The following is a 22,667-nucleotide window of genomic DNA, read 5'->3' as shown; positions in this document are numbered from 1 at the left end:
ACAAGGATCATATCCCTGTGGAAGACCCAGGTCTACGACCTGCCCAAACCACCCATCCAGTACTTAGTACTCCAGTCCTGTTACAATCTTATCCCACTCTATCAGAGGCCAGACGACCTGTGAAAGCAGCCATGTCACATACCTGTTCTGCTGCAACCATTGCACAGCTTTTTACATTGGTATGGCCGTCAACCAGCTGTCCACCAGGAAGAATAGCCACTGCCAAAATTTGGACAAGAGAAAAGAGGACCACCATGGGGAACAGCATGCAGCTGAACGTAACATGTGCTATTTCAATGGTTGCATCACAGTCCATGCCATTGTCCCTTCACCAAGAGCTTTTCCGAATGGTGCAAATGGGAGGTACTCTTGCAACCCATTCTGCACATCCTGGTCTCATCCTACAATAACCTACTGTCCTCACACACTCCAACCAAGAGTTTGTGCCCCCTCTGTCCTATAACCTCCTACCAATTCACATCCCCTCACTCTCATTGGGTGGTGTTCTCTGCCCAACATGCCCATTTATCTTTTTCTCTCCCCCTCCCCCTCCCAATCTCCTCCAGATGCTGCGTGTTGCAGTCTTGTCCTGCCACCTTCCTAGTCCCAGCACATTCTGCCAGACAATGCTCTTAGCCCCCTCCCACCCGTTTTTCATGCCCTACTCCAGACTGCTGCTGACGTTCAATGCAACAGTTGTAGTCTAAGTCTGCCCAGGGTGGGCAGAGAGAGAGCAGTTTTGTGTGTGTGTGTTTTTTTTTTTTTTTAAAAAAAAGAAGGATATGGCTGAAAGCTCAGTGTGTAACAATCTTTTTGTTGTGCCTGTCTGCAACTCTATGTGTCATCTTTACGGTGAGTAGCAATCTATCCTTTTGTAATTGTTGATACTATAACCTGGAATTTTGCTGGGTTGATAAATTAATGGTGGGTATGTTGCATGTTTGTACTCCCTTAAGGATCTCTGGCCAACCACTGTTTAGTGATTTTTCTGACTTTTTCCAGTACAAGTGGTTATCATTGTCAGGGTTCACCTAAAAGTTCTTTGGCAGTGCTACCAAACGTGCTGGGGAAATCTCAGAAAATCGACTAAACAACAGTCAGCTGAAGACCCTGAGACTAAAGCCAACAGGCAGCTTGTGAAGAAGAAGCTGCAAAATCCTCAACAATTTTAAATTACTGATTGTTCCAGAGTATGGCAGAATTTAGGAATTGTGTGTGGCAACTTTCTTCTATGTTTTATTAGATGATTCCAAAATTCAGCAGTTTGCTGTGAGGAATTTGGATCCTTTTAAATGAATTCTCTGCCTTGCTGCTTATTTTGGCGCATAGTAGCGTAAAATTTGCTCTCTGTTGTTTGAAGTTATTGAGTAGCAAAATTCACATTTAACAGCAGAAAAATTCAATTTTTGTCTTGCATTGCTGATTTTTCTTATAAATCAGGCATTTTATGGGAGCACGTCTTCCTGAGAGTGAAATTTCTGTCTGCAACTGTTTATTAATTGTATGCAAGATCCAGAGTACACCTGCAGTTTTACATTTGCATGTGTTCTCTCTACTTAAATTTTCAATTTAGATAGTGTGAGCAACCAAATGTTGACAATGCCCATCTACCTACAGATGCGTACCATCCAGTTTTTCCATATGCAGACAATTTTTGTGTGTCTGTACTTTGGCAGGCAGAAAGCAGTGATGCCTTTGAAAATGTGAATTAGTTTTAGCAGATTTCAGTAATACATAGCTGTGCCTAACACACCATTTAAGTAAATGAACGACAGAATATCTTCATGGTACCAGAGAAAGGTGCACCTTAGTACTGCAGACCATTTCACAAATTGTCACTCTGCTTAGTCATAGGATCAAAGGAATGTGACATTTGTTGAAATTTTCTTCACACACCACATCAGAGGTCAGAGTCTGTAACAGTCAGTTGATGTTGGAAGACTTTGGGCTACTAGTGTGCCTGCCTAGTGTCAACATTATAGAGCTAACTATAACAGTACTTAGTTTTCTACTATAGTATTCATCACTTAGTGAATGTTGTGTTGCACTGTCTGTCTGTTCTGAAATGTGAGATAAAACATTTCCAAGGCCCATTGTGAGTGCTGCCTAAGATTCATCACATTCACAGTCTTCTCTAGTACCTATTCCCAGGCTCGGTAACATTATAACCACCATCTGTCAAATGTAATGGTGAACAATTAGATTTCTAATGTTTCTTTTACTGTTGAATTCCTGTAATATGAGTGGTGGTGTACTATTAAGGTATCTTCTGAACTGAGTTTGTGCCCTTTTATTAGGTTATATTTCATTGTCACTGACTTTTTGAAGTTTCCAGTGGGGTGCTCTGACATAGTGCAGATTGTCTGCACAGCATAGTTTTTGATACATTCATATGGCGTGTTGTATATATCATATAATAAATTGCTTAGGACAGAATTCTCCTGAGCTGGTGTTGGAATCTGTGTTTATTTAAATCAGGCACGGGCAACATTTGGTGACCTGGAGACCTGATTCACATACATACTTAAGCTTGTGGGCCACCTCATCATGACACAGCGGGAACACTCCTAGTGCATGAAGTCAAAGACTATATTGTCCAGTACATTAATGGACTCAAATGTGAGGGTCTTGGTGCAACACACAATGTTAATCTGCTAAGAAATTTCAGATCAGCGCACACTCCACTGCAGAGTGAAATTTCATTCCGGAAATATAAGCCCATTCCCCCTTTCCCTTTTTGTGGTCATTTATATGTAGTTTGAGTTGTTCTAAATTTTGAATGTGTGGTTGAATAATTTAGTTTTCTCTGTACCGCGGAGTTCCTTATACACTCCAAGACAAATTATCCAGGTGGGACACAAATTGGTAGATGTGATTTACATGTACAGACTAACAAATGATTATGGTTTCAGACGAATTGGGTGAGAGAGTTGTTGGATGTCTCCTGAGGGATATTGCGCAAATTCTGTCCAGTTGCTGCATTAGATTGTCAAAATCCCAAGCTTGTTGGGCAGCCCTGCCCAAATGCTCCAAAAGTTCTCAATTGAGGAGAGATGTGGTGACCTTGCTGGCAAGCACAAAGACAAGCAGTAAAAACTCTCGCCATGTGTGGATGGGCATTATCTTGCTGAAAATCCCAGGATGGCTTCCCATGAAGACCAACAAAACGGGGCATAGAATATTGTGAATGTACAGCAGTGCACCCCAGACCATCTGTCCTTATTGTCAGGCTGTACGAAGGGTGACAGTCAGGTTGGTATCCCACTGCAGTCCAGGATGTCACCAGACACATCTTAAGCGTGGAGTCTCTTTGATTGGAGTCGTGCTATGAACTGAACCCTGATGACCAGTGAAGATGTGTTGGGAGACACTCCAGACAGCGGTGCCGACAACCATGTGTGATGGTCTGGAGTACTCTGCCTCGTGATGACTGGGTGTTGTGTGCTGTCCTTAGGTTAGTTAGGTTTAAGTAGTTCTAAGTTCTAGGGGACTGATGACCATGTATGTTAAGTCCCATAGTGCTCAGAGCCATTTTGATGGTCTGGAGTACTACATCATTTCGTTGCAGGACCGACAGCGGTATGTCGGCGATATTCTGTGCCCTTTTTGTTGCCCTACATGGCAAGCCACCCTGCACTTAAACTTCAGCAAGGTAAAGCCCATCTACATGTGTGAGAGTTTCTACCTTTGTCTGTGCTTGCCAAACCCTATCTTGGACAGCAAGGTTGCTGGGTCTCTCCCCAATTAAGAATGTTTACAGCTTGATGTTTGGACAATCTAACATGCCAGTTGGAATTCGGCACAATATCCCTCAAGAGAACATCCAACATCTCTATCGGTCAAAGCCAATGCTCGCAATGGGCCAGAATTGGTCCTACATATTACGGACTTATTCAGTTTGTGAAGCTCTTTCTCTCGAATAAATCATCCAATTTTTCTGAAACTGTAATCATTTGTTTGTCTGTACATGTAAATCACGTGTACCGATTTCTATCCCATTTGGATAATTCCTTCTGTGGTGTGTCATTTTTTTAAAGAGTGTACATCACTTGCATTCTTTAAATTGTATATTTTATCTTCCAGATATGTGTAGACTGTGTTATTTAAAATCTGATTGTAATTTTTCATTTTCAGGCTGCATATGTGGTGCATATCTTTCCGTCCTGTGAGTTTGCTAACGAAAACCTAGCTAGAATAGCTCCTGACTTGTTGCATCGAGTATCAGACATAGCACACCTACTCATAATTATTGCAACAGTGTGAACACTTGACATAAGTGGACCTTTGTCAAGTGAATTATAGAATGGCCAAAAGGCACCCAGCAGGAAGAAGAGAAAAGTTGACAGCACGTAGTAGAGCAGTCAGCAAGAAGGCTGGGTGGTGGTCAGTGGCAGGCTCGTGGTGCTGGCCCGCCTGGCACTAAACATGCAGCTAGTACAGAATTTCTCAGATTGTTTGCTTTGTTTAGGTTTTCTGAAATGTGCTTTGGTGTTGTATTCTGTTAGAATTTTTTTTGTTTTTTGAAGAAAAAGAGAAGAGGGGCCTAATTTTGAATGCATCGGAAAGGAGTTCTTACTCTCTGCATGTTTAGTATCAGGCATATGTTTTGAACTCCTGTGGGAATCAGGAATAAAAAAATGATGTGTGATGGTTTTCGCTAATGAGATAGCGGATATGTCTGCAAAGTCTTAGATGATTTGTTGATTGATTCACATTCAGTAAGCCAGTAGCATCACAGTTATCAGATCAAACGTGTCTTTAATACTACTGGTGACCAATGATGCAATTTGGTGTATTCAGCTGTAAAGAAGTAACAGATTATATTAAAGATTTATTGTTGCATGCTTGCTGAAAGGAAATATGAGAAATGCTGGGTAACATTCCTGTATAGTTGTCTGATTATTTTTATAAATAAATAAATAAATAAATATGTGTATAAATATGTATATTGTAGATTGTGTTGTTGTCCATAGGCGGAAAAATAGCATTATAATATTTATGGACACAATAGTTTATTCTAGTCACAGTTTAACACTTTAATGTGGAAGATTTTACCCAGCAGTTCTTACATTTTTGTTTCTAATGTGACGCAACAATAGTCTTGTATGAAGAAACTGCAAGTCATTTTGACTTTGAATGTGTCTGTCTTTGTGTGTGAATCAGATGTTTCCTGATTGTGTGACACTGTTTGGAACCTACATTCAAACAGTTTATAAATGTGTTTTAATTTACCAAAACTGTGTGTGTGTGTGTGTGTGTGTGTGTGTGTGTGTGTGTGTGTGTGACAGAGAGAGAGAGAGAGAGAGAGAGAGAGAGAGAGAGAGAGAGACGACACAGGGATATTTATAATAATTTAAGCTTTGGCCGCAATGAGTGCAGTTATACTCATTGAAATTGATTGCTTTTAGGCAAGCACAATTGTAGAAAGAACCCAAAGGATATTCTGTTCTATAGTGTGTGCATATTTTCAATGAGTAGCTGTGTTAGTGAGATCAAATCGAGACTAGGACAAGATATTTGAATGTCACATGCATTTATGTACCATGTGCTTACACATTTTAACAAATAATATGAAGATTAAGATAAGTACAATTTATTAATAAACGTGTTTTATGTTAAAATTTCGAGTCTGTTATTAACGGGCAGTGTTACGAGAGTTGTATGTCAGCGCGCATATTACATAAAACCTGCCAGGTGTACCATATGTAATTTTTAATTTTCTGTAGGTACCGTCGTTCGTGCGAATGTTTATTCGATGTACAGTATGTAATTATATATATTATAAAACTCTTGTTACATCTTCATAAGAAAAACTGGACTGATCTACTCATCATTCATAATCATTAATTTTAAGATCATTTCATTACTTGTATATTTTGTATATAAAAATACTATAATTGTGCAGTGTTGTTCGACTCTTTAGTCCATGTACCTACACGCGATGTGGTTTAAATATATGTATATAAGAAATGAGCGCATGTGTATAGGAAGAATTGTAATACTGTGGATAGATGTATATTGGTGTGTAGATAGAACTGTTAAATGTGTACTTTTTTTTCCTGCGGTTTAGTATGTGCATTTCTTCGTACTTACACATAGCTCTTTATTTCCTGTTGCAATAAACAGAGGTGTCTCTGTTTAGCCTCTGTTCTCACTAGCTTCAAGATGATGTAAATGTATTGTGTAGAGTGTCTTGTATTTTTGGCATTAGATTTATTTGTTTTTAAATTATTTTAAATTTAGATATGCCATAAGTGGTTAAAAAGGTGTTTTTCAATGTCAGTTTGCTCAAAATGTCATCCCAGATTCTATTTTCACTTTTTATTATGTAAAAGTGAGTGAAATCATTATATATTTTTTGATGTGTACAAAAGTAAAACATGGAAAAATGGAAAAAAATGAACTATGGTGAAGCGGACACAAGTTCGATTGTTTAAATATACAGCCGATTCGGTTATGAAGGCAGGAAACAAAACTTGTAAATATTTTCAGAGACTACCTTAGGCTGTGATCTCTCTGCATTAAGTTACTAAATTTCATTTGATAAAAAGATCGTCCAGTGATTTAAGTTATTTGATGAATGAAAATATAAAGTGTTAATAAAAATAAATGGAAATTTCATAATGCTGTTGTTTATTCATTTCATAACTTAGTGTAATGCCTGCACCATTTTCCTACTTTCTTATAAGTGGTCTTTGTTATTTTGGTAGAAACCTGATCGTTAGTTGTCTTTCAGTTGCATGATAAAATTATAAATATTGAACAGTATGCCATATTATGTCTTAAGAGCACTTAAAGTTTTAGGGTGAGTAATTTCATTATCATTGATAACTATGTATTAACACTCCTTGGTGTCCTGAATATGTGGGGGTAAACAGTTTAAGTAACACTGGCAAATAAATATTACCAATGTGCAAATTAACATAGACAAATGTAATGTATTTGTGAATACATAGACAAATGTAATGTATTTGTGAATACATAGAAAGAAGGATCCTTTATTGTACGATTATATGATAGCGGAACAAACACTGGTAGCAGTTACTTCTGTAAAATATCTGGGAGTATGCGTACGGAATGATTTGAAGTGGAATGATCATATAAAATTAATTGTTGGTAAGGCGGGTGCCAGGTTGAGATTCATTGGGAGAGTCCTTAGAAAATGTAGTCCACCAACAAAGGAGGTGGCTTACAAAACACTCATTCGACCTATACTTGAGTATTACTCATCAGTGTGGGATCCGTACCAGGTCGGGTTCACAGAAGAGATAGAGAAGATCCAAAGAAGAGCGGCGCGTTTCGTCACAGGGTTATTTGGTAAGCGTGATAGCGTTACGGAGATGTTTAGCAAACTCAAGTGGCAGACTCTGCAAGAGTGGTGCTCTGCATCACGGTGTAGCTTGCTGTCCAGGTTTCGAGAGGCTGCATTTCTGGATGAGGTATCAAGTATATTGCTTCCCCATACTTATACCTCCCTAGGAGATCACGAATGTAAAATTAGAGAGATTCGAGTGCGCACGGAGGCTTTCCGGCAGTCGTTCTTGCCACGAACCATATGCGACTGGAACAGGAAAGGGAGGTAATGACTGGCATGTAAAGTGCCTTCCGCCACACACTGTAGGGTGGCTTGCAAAGTATAAATGTAGATGTAGATTTACCACGCATAATTGTTTTGCTCCTGATTCATTGGTATGAATATTTACCAACTGGTACATCGTGGTGGACTCAGAAATACATAATAAATTGAAGATATTTATTCATTGCTAGTTCTAAAGGGTACGTACTGACATGTATTTCACTGTCATGCTGGAGGAAACATTTAGTCACTTAAAGGGTACAGTCATTGTTTATTGTACTGTTACCAAGCAAGGGACACAGTGGTTATGGAATTGAATTCACATTCAAAAGGAGTGGGGCTTCAAATCACTAGCTATCCATCCACATTTAGGTTTTCTGTAAATTCTCTAAAATTATTAAGGAGAGTACTGGGGTCATCACTTTCGAACGGACACATCTGATTTCCATTCCCCAATCTCAAGTACTATTTCATCCGATAGCAAAATTTTCGGTACTACACATGGTGACTTACAAACATTACTCCCCTGAAAGTATTTTCATTCTGCAGTGGGATGTATGATTTGAAACTTCCTGGCATACAGATTGAAAGACGATGATAAATTATGTAAAACAAACTGAAGACCATTAACAAGGAGGAGATTAGAGGATGCTTTTTGCTTGACTTGTTGTTGTTGTTGTTGTTGTTGTTGTTGTCTTCAGTCCTGAGACTAGTTTGATGCAGCTCTCCACGTTCAAAAATTGCTATGAGCACTATAAGACTTAACTTCTGAGGTCATCAGTCCCCTAGAACTTAGAACTACTTAAATCTAACTAACCTAAGGATATCACACACATCCATGCCCGATGCAGGATTCGAACCTGCGACCGTAGCGGTCGTGCGGTTCCAGACTGTAGCGCCTAGAACCGCTCGGCCACTGCGGCCGGTGCTCTCCATGTTACTCTATCCTGTGCAAGCTTCTTCATCTCCCAGTACCTACTGTAACCTACAAACCTACTTCCTTCTGAATCTGTTTAGTGTATTCATCTCTTGGTCTCCCTCTACGATTTTTACCCTCCACGCTGCCCTCCAATACTAAATTGGTGATCCCTTGATGCCTCAGAATATGCCCCACCAACCGATCCCTTCTCCTAGTCAAGTTGTGCCACAAATTTCTCTTCTCTCCAATTATATTCAGTACCTCCCTCATTAGTTATGTGATCTACCCATTTAATCTTCAGCATTCTTCTGTAGCACCACATTTCGAAAGCTTCTATTCTATTTATCGTCCACATTTCACTTCCATACATGGCTACACTCCATACAAATACTTTGAGAAATGACTTCCTGACACTTAAATCTATACTCGATGTTAACAAATTTATCTTCTTCAGAAACGCTTTCCTTCCCATTGCCAGTTTACATTTTATATCCTCTCTACTTCGACCATCATCAGTTATTTTGCTCCCCAAATAGCAAAACTCATTTACTACTTTAAGCCTCTCATTTCCTAATCTAATTCCCGCAGCATTACCCGATTTAATTCGACTACATTCCATTATTATCGCTTTGCTTCTGTTGATGTTCATCTTATATCCTCCTTTCAAGAGACTGTCCATTCCGTTCAGCTGCTCTTCCAGGTCCTTTGCTGTCTCGGCGAACCTCAAAGTTTTATTTCTTCTCCATGGATTTTAATTCCTACTGACATAAATGATTCTGATAAAGAGCAGATTACCACTCAGCATCTGGGAATGAGCATTTCAGTAACAGCAAAGTTAGTCGGCTGCTGTTGTGAGCATTTACGGAGGGAGTTCTAAAGACTGTGAAACCATGGGTAGGTGACACGGTGTTGGACACACACAACATGCCACAGAATACGGAGATCAAAGGCAACACAGAATGTTGGGATTAGATGCTGACCCACTTTGGAAAGCAGTATATGCTGCTTTCTGTGGCTCATCTGATGGCAAAGTACAGTGTTAGTATGAGCACAAGTATTTTGGAGCACACTTTTCAGTGTACATGGCTGAAAATGGGGCTCCACAGCAGACAACCCCTAGTTCTTCCCACGTTGATCCAACAACATTGTTAATTATGACTGCAGTGGGCACAAGATATGTGAGCTTAGAAGAGGATAATGGAAATGTATTGACTGGATGGATGAATCCTGTTTCTTGATATACCTGATGTAAACATTACACCATATATTCATCCGCATTTTCTAGAATCTCGTTGGATTGTGTTTCATGTAGAGTGGAAGCCAGTCAAGGACGATCATAAGGATAAGTTTTATGCTGTGTTACACGCACGTAGACTGAGCGACAATGCAGGACAACTACTTCACCTGTGCATTTAACTTGGACGGCAATGGCCTTCCAGCTGGTCCACCTAACATTGCAATGATGTGATGTGAGCAGTTGCAGTTCAGATGTTAAGAAGAGACGACATTGCTTCAAATGTCATTTACTTTTTGAAGAGAATGAAATAATATTCGGGAAAACTCCAGCACTACTGTATCCTTCTTAGGTGACCAGACACAAAGCGTAAAATGCTCATTCTCACCTAAAATAGTATTCTGATTACAAATAAGAGTGATGAAAATTCCAAACTTAAACACAGAGCAATTTTTCTGGAGCGAGATATGTGTGATGCAAAAGCATACTGCAGAGATTTCATCGTATTGTTGAATACTGAAGTTACTAAATGTATTAAAAAGTCAGTTGTCTGGCAATCTCCTAGCTCCTTCCTTATCCGAATCTAAGAAATACAGGGTTATTACAAATGATTGAAGCGATTTCACAGCTCTACAATAACTTTATTATTTGAGATATTTTCACAATGCTTTGCACACACATACAAAAACTCAAAGTTTTTTTAGGCATTCACAAATGTTCGATATGTGCCCCTTTAGTGATTCGGCAGACATCAAGCCGATAATCAAGTTCCTCCCACACTCGGAGCAGCATGTCCCCATCAATGAGTTCGACAGCATCGTTGATGCGAGCTCGCAGTTCTGGCACGTTTCTTGGTAGAGGAGGTTTAAACACTGAATCTTTCACATCACTATGCGTGAAACTTGCCCGCACGCGTTCAACCGTTTCTTCGCTCACTTCAGGCCGACCCGTTGATTTCCCCTTGCAGAGGCATCCAGAAGCTTTAAACTGCGCATACCATCGCCGAATGGAGTTAGCAGTTGGTGGATCTTTGTTGAACTTCGTCCTGAAGTGTCGTTGCACTGTTATGACTGACTGATGTGAGTGCATTTCAAGCACGACATACGCTTTCTCGGCTCCTGTTGCCATTTTGTCTCACTGCGCTCTCGAGCGCTCTGGCGGCAGAAAACTGAAGTGCGGCTTCAGCCGAACAAAACTTTATGAGTTTTTCTACGTATCTGTAGTGTATCGTGACCATATGTCAATGAATGGAGCTACAGTGAATTTATGAAATCGCTTCAATCATTTGTAATAGCCCTGTACATTACAGTTCTCTAACAGTCATCTGCTATGTTGATAATGAGTCAATCAACAACAGAATCCGCATTTTCACCTCTCCTTTGTGGTGTGCCATCCTTTATCCCACCGGCATTCAGCATTGACTTGTGAAGAAACTGTGTGTTAGTTCCAGTACATCTGGCAGCTTAACAGTCTTGTAATTTCTCATGACAAATCCCTTAACTTGGCTCCAGGTCAGTTATGTTAAGTTCATACTGTAATGCTACAGTGGCAAATGTAAAAATGAAGCATTTGTATAGTGTGCTCGATGTTGTGAAAGTGATTGTTTTTCATGTTTCTATGACACTTATCAATGATTCATGTGAGACAACGTGTGTGTTATAAAACAATGGCCATAGTATAAATAGAGTTTTTGGTGCTTCACTTTCGTCCTAAAAATTAAATTGTTATGTTTCCTTAATTTAAGCAACTTGTATTAACAATCTTTCATAAAATATCAGTAAATGAGAATTTATATTTGAAATGAAAACAGGAATTTCACATGAAATATGTAATTAGAAACAAGAAATGTGTGTTATTCATACAAAATGATGATGAATTTTACGGTAATGAGATGTAGGTATTTCAAATTGAATGAAGAAAAAAAAGAATGACCAAGGTAAGACTTGGATCAGTGATCCATGAACTGCACCAAATTATCAATCTACTATGCTGCCGATTCTGTTACACATCCAATGTGTATTTATCTCGCAGCTGTGCCAAATACACTCCCTTGGTAAACTTCAAAGCCGTTTTTTCTGTAAATTTGTGAAAAACATTGAGAACATATTGGCACTTTCTAACAGTGTTCCAAACACGTGTTTCATATCGGAGCAGGAAGCAGCCTTACCCGTTTTCATACTGTGTATTAACAACACAACAATCGGAACACAACAGTACAGAGACTGTGACTGTCACGATTTTTTAAATAAAAACTACACTGCTAAAGCATGATTAAGAAAAATGTTGATGGCTGTTAATACATTACAATATCATAAAGTTTCATTTAACGTAACTTAACTGTAGTAATAAGATATCTGATACATAAGTAGGACATACTTCCAAGAGCGTAACACCACCAGTGTACGTGTGCTGTGGCATCTGACCAATCATCATGTTTGTGTTTGTTTGCATCAGGTTTATTCTTATCATGAACAGAGAATACATATACATTTTCATACATGTTGCACAGGCCACCATATGGTGTATGGTGGAGGTACCTTGTACCACTACTGGTCATTTCCTTTCGTGTTCCATTCACAAATAGAGCAAGAGGAAAATCAACTGTCCATATGCAATAATTTTTCTTATCCTTCTTTGTGGCCCATGTGTGAAATGTACTGTGGTGGCAGTACAGTAGTTCTGCAAGCTTTGTTGTGCCACCTCTTTAAATATTCTCAGTAGTGTTCCTCAAAAACAAAGTTGCCTTCCCTCCAAGGATTTCCATTTCAGTTACCAAAACATCTCCATAACACTTGCATGTTGATCAAATCTAATGGTAACAAACCTAGCAGCCCTCCTCTGAATTGCTGCAACGTCTTCCTTTAATTTGATGTAATGGGGATCCCAAAACACTAGAGCAATACTCAAGAATGGGTCGCACTAATGTTCTATATGTGATCTCCTTTACAGATGTACCACACTTTCCTAAAATTCTCCCAATAAAATGAAGCCAAGCATTTGCCTTTCCAACTAAACCTGATTTGCTCATTCATTACATTTCAAGTTGCTTTGCAACGCTATGCCTAGACATTTAATTTGAATATTGCAGGATTGTTTTTCATACTCATCTGCATTAAATTACATTTCTCCAAATTTGGAGCTAGCTGCCATTCATCACACAACTAGAGATTTTGTCTAAATCGTCTTGTATCATCCTACAGTCAGTGAACACCACCTCCTCGTACACCACAGCATCATCAGTAAACAGCTGCAGATTGCTGCTCACCCTGTCCATCCGTTCATTTATATGTCTAAAGAATAGTAATGGTCCTGTCACACTTCCTTGGAAAACTCCTGATGATTCCTTTGTCTCTGATGAACACTCACTGTCAATATCAACGTTACACCATGTTGATAGTCATGTCCCGGATATGCCGTCATCTAGACGGGCTGGTGTTCAAAATGTAATGTGTCACAAACACAGCTTGGTATATTATCCTAATGGGGAACACTCATCTGGGCTTTCATGGGATCTGTGGTAGTAGCCGAATGTACCGTAACTGCTGTGGACTAGGTGAACATTATTTTGGAACCCTTTATGCTTGATGTCATCCACTATGGCAATGGCATCTTCCAGCAGGATAACTGTCCATATCACAAGGAAAGAAATGTGCTACAGTGGTTTCAGATGCATGGTAGTGACTCATATTTGATGCCTGGGACATGCAAATTCCCTTGATCTGAACCCAATATTAATGGGCACCCAGCTTCACACCCACAAACCACCGCCCCAAGTTTCAGGGAACTATATGACCTGTGCATAGATATCTGATGCCACATACCATCAGAAACTTACGAAGGACATGTCAAATCCATACCATACAGAATTGGACCAACATGTTATTAAGCAGGTGGTTTTAATGTCTTGGCATATGAGTGTATAATGATGTAGTTCTCCAACTGGTGACAGGTTGGTCTTTGCCTATGACAGTGGTACGTTAACTGCTAAATAAATCTGTTCCTTTAGTTAGCATATCAGTTTTTAGGAATATTGATACTCTGTACTGCATGTCGTATCCATTCTTGTGCGTGAAACATTGAGATCATAAGTATAATTAGCACAATTAATACATGTTCTTTACTGGAACTACTCCTTAGCATGTGGTAAGAGGTCAATTACCCAAATTGTATGAGTTAATGAGCGTTTACTCATTGAGTATAGTGGACAGATTGCTACTATTTATTATTTGCCTGGCCATCCTTTTGCACCGTTAATTCTATAACTAGTTACTGCAACTGCTGTTTACCTATAACTGTATCGAAGTTATTACAGAACAGTAGAGATGGGTTTGACTCTTGGTTTGCTGATTGCTACTATAAAGGAATACTTCAGTATGAAGTTATGCACAATTATTTTACTTTGATATCTGCATTTGTTATAAGGCTACATCAGTTTTAACAGTAAGTATTGAATTAAATTTCTCATTTTTTTTGTTAATGGTCAGCTAGGAAAATTGTAAACAGGTTTACACCTTGACTGGAAAACACAGCTGAACAATTTGGAAGGCAGTCAGATGACAGAAATTTGCAGACGTACACGAAAAGCATGTACTAAACAATACAAGAAAGTTTTGACAATGGCATCCTTGTGTAAGATGACAGAGGTAGGAATATCCACGTAGTGAGTTTCTGACACACTGAACACTACTTCTGTTGTCAACATACATTGCCTCCACAATCATGTGACTGTGGTACTGCATAAGATTTACCCATAAATGCCTTGCATGTTCCTTTTAAAAGGATCAAGTAGTTTGTACACGTGATTCATGTGCATCTCAACTATTAGCATTTGACAGCTTGGATGAACTTTGCTTAAAACTTTGAAGAGAGAAACAACAGATGTTTGTTGTTTGCAGCCTATGTCACAGCTTTTATGTAGTCATATTAACTTAACTTTTAGGTTTTGTGCATGTCAAGTCCTGATTTTTACCCATGTTGTCACCGTTAAAACCTGTTGTGGTTGATGCACATAGTAATAATTATGATTCCCAGGTTGAAGTAGGGAACTCTTTATTCATGACACAAGTTCACAAATGAGTTTAGTTCTAATAACTGAAAAGATTTATTTGTGACCACAGGAGAATAACAGAAACAAAGTTCACTGACATGGTTCCAATTCTGAGGGAAGCTTCATCCCAAGTGGCTGTAGGTTTAGTGTCTTGTAAGGGCCATGCTGTGTGAAGTATAATGAAGCAATGCGTCCGGGCTGAGCGTATGTTAAAATCTGCACAGCTCATGTCCGGGCTGATCTTGCGGATATAAATTACATTTTTTACGAGTTGAACGATTTAGCCATCCTATTTGCCCTAGAAAAGTTTAACTTCTACCAGGAGCATAAGCAATTTACATTAGAAATGGATAATTGGGTGCTGAGTTGAGTTCTTGGCAGGTCTCGTTAGATGAAGGACTACTTGGTGGGAGGTCCGAACATCAGCCTTCCAATTTGGAATAGTATATGCATGGTCCAGTCACATTAAAGTGACCACTGCCTATGTTCAATGTCAATTTTCAATAACCACTTGCTAGCAGTGGAAGTTATATAAAGTGTGGTGGACGCAAAAAACAGTGCAGTTGTCATAATGCAGAAATGGAGTGATTTCTTATACATCAACAGGGCACGATCATTTTCTTTCAGGCCAAGGATAGAAAGCATTTCCAAAACACATAAGTTTGTAAACTGTTCACTTGCCACTAGGGTAAAAAGTATATTGTGCATAGCAAAATGGTACTATCCAAAATTGACATCGACGCAACTGTGGTGCTAGTAATGCAACTAGATATCCACCCGAATGGTGACACGTGGCTTTTCAGGTGAATCACATTTTATGCTCCATCAGACAGATGGACCATTGGCGTGTACGGCATGAAATGTCTCAAATAAACAAGGACGGAGTGTGGCCTGGGAAGTGTTGTCATGTCATTCTCTGAGTGGCCTCATTTTCTGGCAGGCACAGTGAGGACTGTGTCCATCCCTACATGCAGTTCGTTTTCTCTTGGCATCGTGGCACCTACCAGCAGGACAATGCAATGTGTTACACATCTCGCAATGTACACTGGGTGGTTTGCAATATGCAGCTGAGAAACCTAGTGCAGCTGGCTACGGCATTGGAGTCGGCATGGCTCCACATCCCTGTCAGTACCTTCCAGAACCTCATTGACACTCTACATATCTTACAGTGGTCCACACTGTGACAGTTGGTTATTCGGGCTTTTGACAGGTGACTGGACAGCGTATTAGGGAGGAACAAAATCTCGTTGAGGATGTGCTTAGTTGCACGTTTCAGGAGAACATTCCAGAATCTTACAATGAAGCAGAAGTACTGGATTTCAGATCGCTATGATTCTCTTGGAGATTCTTTCACTATTTGTTGATCTTAAGGAGAGACAACAGGAACATAGTGAGTTGGACAAAATTTGGCGAAGGCTGGAGGTGGCCACTCATTGCAACAGGAAACTGAATATCTGTCTTTGTTGAAGCTTAGTCCCTGCTGTTTTTAGCTATTTTCATTGACCACTGTGGGGTGAGCATCTGGGCCTTTATAAAACCAGGATGACAATTAAAGGACATCTGACTTGGAAAAGCATGGGGAGATTAGTAGGTCATTATCAAGAATGCAAGACCACCAAGCCTAACACTAACACTAGAAGCGGTCTTTCTGCAGTCACTAGAGGATATCAACATGTGGATAAGCTTTTTATTAATTACTTATGGTCCGTCCTGCTTACCAAAAATGGTAATAAGTTAGTTCTAGTGGCGATTGATGCCTTTACAAGGTTGGTTTGGTCAGTATCTAGTAAAGGAATGACAATCGACATTAGTATCCAGCACGTAAGTGTTATATTTGCTGGTTTTGGAGCTCCTAAAGTCTTAGTATGAGACGATGCCCCTGCATTTACATTATGTGAATTCAAAAAAATTTATTTTAACAGTGGCCTCTCTCACTTGACAACTATCCTGTATTATCCTCTGCCATCTTTTACGAAAGAATGTATTAACGGGAATCAGAAACCTGCTTTAATAATTTATCATTCTTGTTTGCAGAAACATTGAGATAATTCCATGAATTGCCTTAGTCTTGCCTTCAATACTGCCTGTCATGTGGCATGGGAGATGGTGCCTGCCACATTAAAGTTCACATTCTCCCAAAATTCATCAGTGAGTAATTTCTGGTTGTTCAATGATCTTACTGGATCGTGTTGAGCCTGAGGATATCAGGGTTAATTGGGAGGTGGCGAAAAATAAAATTTCTCTTACACATCAGAGAGCCTCCTAGGTAAAGCTGAGGGAGGCCGCAGTCTTTAAATATGTCTGCTTGTGTCTGTATGTGTGGATGGATATGTGTGTGTGTGCGAGTGTATACCTGTCCTTTTTTCCCCCTAAGGTAAGTCTTTCCGCTCCCGGGATTGGAATAACTCCTTACCCTCTCCCTTAAAACCCACTTCCTTTCGTCTTTCCCTCTCCTTCCCTCTTTCCTGATGAGGCAACAGTTTGTTGCGAAAGCTTGAATTTTGTGTGTTTGTTTGTGTGTCTATCGACCTGCCAGCGCCTTCGTTCGGTAAGTCACCTCACCTTTGTTTCTAGTATATACTATGATGGAATTGACAAAGTAGTCTGTAACTATGAAGAACACCAGTTAATGTTTTTCTGTATACTAAATACAATAACATGAGAGAATAATCTGCACCCTGTAACAAAGATAACTAAATATAGTGCTTAGATCTTGCCTTGAACAGGCAAGATCCACAAAGTTTGAGCTCACTTAATAGTTGTTCATCAGCCTGGTTCCATTTTATACAAAACACATACTACACACATGATCTACTTCTCTGGATATGATGTCATATGCAATACTTTCCCCATTAGTTGTATGGGTTATGTCATCAACTAGAAGCTGGTAATTATATTTTAGAGCAATGCACATCGAACTTATAATATTCTTCTCATCTCATATCTCCAAAAAGTCACATCCTTATATAGAACACACAACACTGTCCAATCAGTCACTATAAACCACGTTTTTTTAGCAAAAATATTACACACACCGTACTATTCATTATTTCTTCATATACATATGACCTTCTACTACATACTAACCTGCTTATCAAATGGTTCAAATGGCTCTGAGCACTATGGGACTTAACATCTGAGGTCATCAGTCCCCTAGAACTTAGAACTACTTAAACCTAACTAACCTAAGGACATCACACACATCCATGCCCGAGGCAGGATTCGAACCCGCGACCGTAGCGGTCGCGCGGTTCCAGACTGAAGCGCCTAAAACCGCTCGGCCACCACGGCCGGCCCTGCTTATCAGCAGGAATAATTAATGCAGAGCACTGTTCACACTAGCAATGTGTGTGCATGGCTTTGCTGATTGCTTATGACTTGCTGTCTGTGTACCAACCAAGTAATACACTGTCTTTTGGCAGGTGTGGTAATTTTCCAGATCATCAGTACTTCCCATTCGAAGATAAATTTTAACCCTATTAAGGGTGATATTTTGTACAATAGTTTATAACATGGTTTTTTGCTACACATTTTTACATAACCCTAGTGTCACAAAATAACGTTTAATAAAACAAACAAGAAACTAACGTTACAGACCTTACTTGACCTGAATAATATTTAAAATAAGTTTAGTAAATTTTTTAAAAAGTTTACACAAATGTAGTTACGACAAAAAATGCTAGCCTACTTGTATATTATTTGTGTGTGTATTTCGTGTAGACATTTTACACACGTCCCACATTTCTTTTAGGCATCCAGAAAAAGTTACCTAAACAAATGTCTCTACATAGAATATAACATGGTGAAATACCTTTTATGTAACATTTTATTCAGTTCAAATTAATGAATCAGATCAAACTTCAGCACTCTCCTTCACAAAACATCAATTTCATATTCATTATCCTCTGATTTATGTAGTATAATTATCACATAAATTTTAGAATATGATACCTTCTATTTTTTTACTCATATCATACTGGATAAACTCACCGTCTCCCATTTTTTTATTACTTCTACTCTTATTCCCTCCCGCAGTGTACAATAAGACAATGTTGTTATTATTTACAACATTTTTTTTTTCATCCAATTCACCTGAAACTGTAAACTTAGCTTTAGTTTGCTATGCATGTATAAACATTTTATAGGGCAATCAAAAATGTTCATGTATAACTGTTTACAAGTTATTCATTAAATCTTATATAGTTACCTGCTATTAACCATGAAGTAAAAAATTCATCATTATTTCCAAATTACTGAGAAAAATAAGACAGTTTCACACTTATGCAATTTGATTGTCAGTTCTGGCAGTGTATTCTTTAATATATCTTAACCTGAGGTGTTTACCAGATTTGGAGTATTTTAAAAAGTAAGCATTCGTAAGTGGTGTGTTTGTGATGTTAAAAGAACCATTACACCTGAATCTGAATTTAAAAATTTCATTGGAAGTTGTTCAGATTTGGATTACCAAAAAACTGACCTTCCATGAATTTCCTAACGAATCCAGCCAAACTAAAAACCACTGTCAATTGCTTTTTGGGCTTCAAAACTGTGTAATTTTTAATAGCTACCATTTTACTTGGCTCTTTCTAATTCCTTTTGTTGAAATATTATAGCCTAAACCTTACTCACTTTCTTGACAAATCCACACTTTTTGAATTTTAATGTCGTTCCTCCATTAGTCAGTCGGATAAATGTTTTTACCAGTAATAGTATCTTTATATCACTAACTAATTCTGTTTGAAATGCTTGCTGCTCGACCTACTTGCATTATTTTATACTAAAAGTAACAATTTTATTACCTCTACAGTTTCTAGTTAGTATTCCAGTTGTCTTTCCACCTCCTTACAAGCTCTCAGGCTTGTGATTATGCTTTAATTGCATTGGCTGTGAAGGGAGCTTCTGGTGACAGTGATGTTAAGTTGAACAATGTCAAGTCTATAAAATATCTTGATACTTCAAAGTAAGCCTGCAATACTGAATTAACAGTTTGTTTTTACTTCTTATAAACACCTGATCTCCTTCTGACATGAATCTAACTTTACCCAGAGCATTAGATATAAGAAAAATACTATTTTTAAAGTTAACCTAAATGAAAGGATAACTTTTTACTAGTATTAAAACAGAAATTTTACTCTAATAGGGCAGAGTTGGTGAACATTTTAACTTTCCCATAAACTCAGTAACTATACGGGTATAATGTTATGATGTTTGTTTGCGATTTGTAACTTTATTCATGTCCAATGTTTTCAAAAAAATGGAAAAAGTGGTACAAAGTTACTCCAATTACTTGCAATTAAGGCTTTAAAGACATTGTCCTAGATTTCTAAACGCTCTTCCCAGGTTTGTGTGGTGATCAGCAAATCGTCTACATACAATAAAACTGCTTTTAATAGTCTTCAGTGGACTGACCCCCCAAAAAGGTGAAACTGCAAGAAAGTATAAAATTACAGGAAAGCATATGAAACTCAACTAGCAGTAGCTTTTGTGCCTTTTGATGTTTGCAAAGACTGCCAACTTTAAGTGGTTTAACCAATATTGTGTTACAAGTTTTATTTAGTGTAATTAGTAAAGATTATCAGTAATAAGTACACATTAGAACACGATTATCTTTTTAACGAGATTTCAAGGGAGACTTTCGGTTCTGTGTTTTATTTTCATCACTGGATATGATTGGAACCAATACGGAAAAATGCCACTGTCTTCGAGACAATTTCAAACGCAATGGCCGAGTGCTGACACCATGGGTGTATTCGGCTGAAACAGGCAAATGCACACGCAGTTTTCCACCTGTGTTCTGATAATTTCTAATGATGTAAATAGAGTATGGAACCATAAGTCTTTCCTGAAACGACATTAAAAAGATATTCGTGTTGTAATGTGAGGCTTCTTAGTGACAATCATTATAAAATTACGGCAAATAAAACTTGTAACACATTATTGGTTAAAACACTAAATTTCGAGCATCTCGAGGAGGCATATTTACGTCGAAAATCAGCACGTAACAGACTAAAACTGAGCGCTTATTACGGATTAGCGTATTTCATGCAGAAATAACGAATTGTGAAACCCCATTATAGAGACGGCCGTCTTCAAAAGCGGTGTTGATTTGTATAAACGACTGTGAAATTAAATTAAAGCTGTTGTAATAAAAGACAATGAGCAGAAGGAAGGATACTACTAGAGTCACTATAGTCAGATCATTATTATGATTAAGACAGTGGCTCAGGATACTTTCCCGCCCTTTCAAATGCTGTGAACTTGTTAATATAGGTGGCCGTGACTCAATACGCCTACAATGACAGTATTGCTTACGGCACTAATGCTACGTTATATGATAAAAAACTTTGCGTATACTCTGCATTTTTTGCTTTGTTCGAGGGCTGATTTTGAGCAGGAATACGATGCACTTTCGGCAGAAATCTGTATGAAAACCAATTTTAAGGGTCGTGATAACATCAAAGAATATTTAAAATGTGGCAAATGTTGAAATATGGAATCGTTAATGACAGAAAAGCATTGCATCGAGAGAATAGGACTTCTACTGGGACTAATAAAAACAAACGTAAAAAGCGGAAAAATGTAAAACACGGGAATGTGAAAAGAACAACTTCAACCTAACCTAAGGACATCACACACATCCATGCCCGAGGCAGGAATCGAACCGTAGCAGTCGCGCGGTTCCGGACTGAAGCGCCTAGAACCGCTATGCCACCGTGGCCGGCTCCTAACGCTTTATCCAGAGTTCAGATGGATACGGAAACTGTATTCAAACCAAATGGCACTACTTCGTAGTGGTAACATTTTCCTGAAAATAGAAATGGTGTGAATTACCTTACTTTTGCTTAAGTGCTAACCAACAGCCAAGTAATAGAAAATACACATTTTTAACCATCAACTGTTTATTTCAAAAACCTATTTGTCTACAGGACTCAATCATGGACTATCTTCACAGGGCATAAGGTGAAATCAGATTAGATAAACGTGTATTTCATGTTCCTTTTAGGTTGATACAGCCTCAAAGCTGTCATGTTGAGAATCCACAACCACTAATCAAATACAGCACGTACAGCAGCAGTGAACATGGTTCACAGCAAATAATGTAAAAGGGATAAATAGTCTAGGTGAAAAATACACACATGAAATAAGCAAAGCCAATAATTTAGACGATAATTCCGGTATTTGACTGATAATTTCTTTTAAGTCATCTTCAGCATATTCTATAGATGATTGTCTTTGCTTGTTTCAGGCGTATAATATGTTCCTCCACGATTTTTTGTGCCTATTACATTAATCATTGTGAAGTGTGCTCGTTACATTTCCCTTGACATTGTTACTTGAAGTCACAATTAACCAAAAGAGGTTCTACCTGCTTTATTCCATCACCTTTGGTTTCTTCAAATCCAATTTAGAACTTTTGTTGTACATTTTTACACCTACTTAAGTCTTCCATTACAATCAATAATTATCTGTTCCTTAACTAGCCAGTCAATGCCTAATATCACCTCTGCACTTAATTAGTGCACAGCTAATGTATGTGAGTCTGCTGAGAAACATACTAAGATGGGAGTTCCGCACGGCTCTGTCTAGGGACCATTTTTGTTTTTGGTTATGATAAATGACTTACCCTCCTTTATAAGTTCCAGTACGGTTCCTAAACTACAATTATGACCGGCATAAGGTAAAAGATTCTGTGGACAATACACTTGCCCAAGCAAAATATTGGTTTAAGTCAAATGGTTTTCTCCTGATTGAGAACAAGACACAAAAAATGTTATTTTTGCCTAAGGGACAAAAGCCCAGCTATGTAAAGTTCTTGGGGATATACTTAGGCAGTAAATTGTCCTGGGGACAACACATAGAATATATAAGTATCAAACTGTCTAGAGTAATT

The 22,667-nt window shown here is 38.5% G+C and overlaps 1 protein-coding gene across 1 annotated transcript in view; it reads left to right on the top strand.

The window, feature by feature from the left end:
* The window catches only part of LOC124594435 (protein split ends-like), a 364,635-nt gene extending 358,014 nt beyond the window's left edge, over positions 1-6,621 (top strand). The window contains exon 22 of the mRNA XM_047132811.1: positions 4,135-6,621. Coding sequence (XP_046988767.1) covers positions 4,135-4,263 — 129 coding nt within the window. The 3' untranslated portion in view covers positions 4,264-6,621. The remainder of the gene's footprint in view (positions 1-4,134) is intronic.
* Positions 6,622-22,667: the final 16,046 nt, after the last annotated feature.

The sequence above is a fragment of the Schistocerca americana genome, chromosome 2, assembly GCF_021461395.2.
Source record: "Schistocerca americana isolate TAMUIC-IGC-003095 chromosome 2, iqSchAmer2.1, whole genome shotgun sequence".
Lineage (NCBI taxonomy): Eukaryota > Metazoa > Arthropoda > Insecta > Orthoptera > Acrididae > Schistocerca > Schistocerca americana.
Note: the sequence above shows the minus strand (reverse complement) of the source record. Positions and strands in the feature narration are given on the sequence as shown.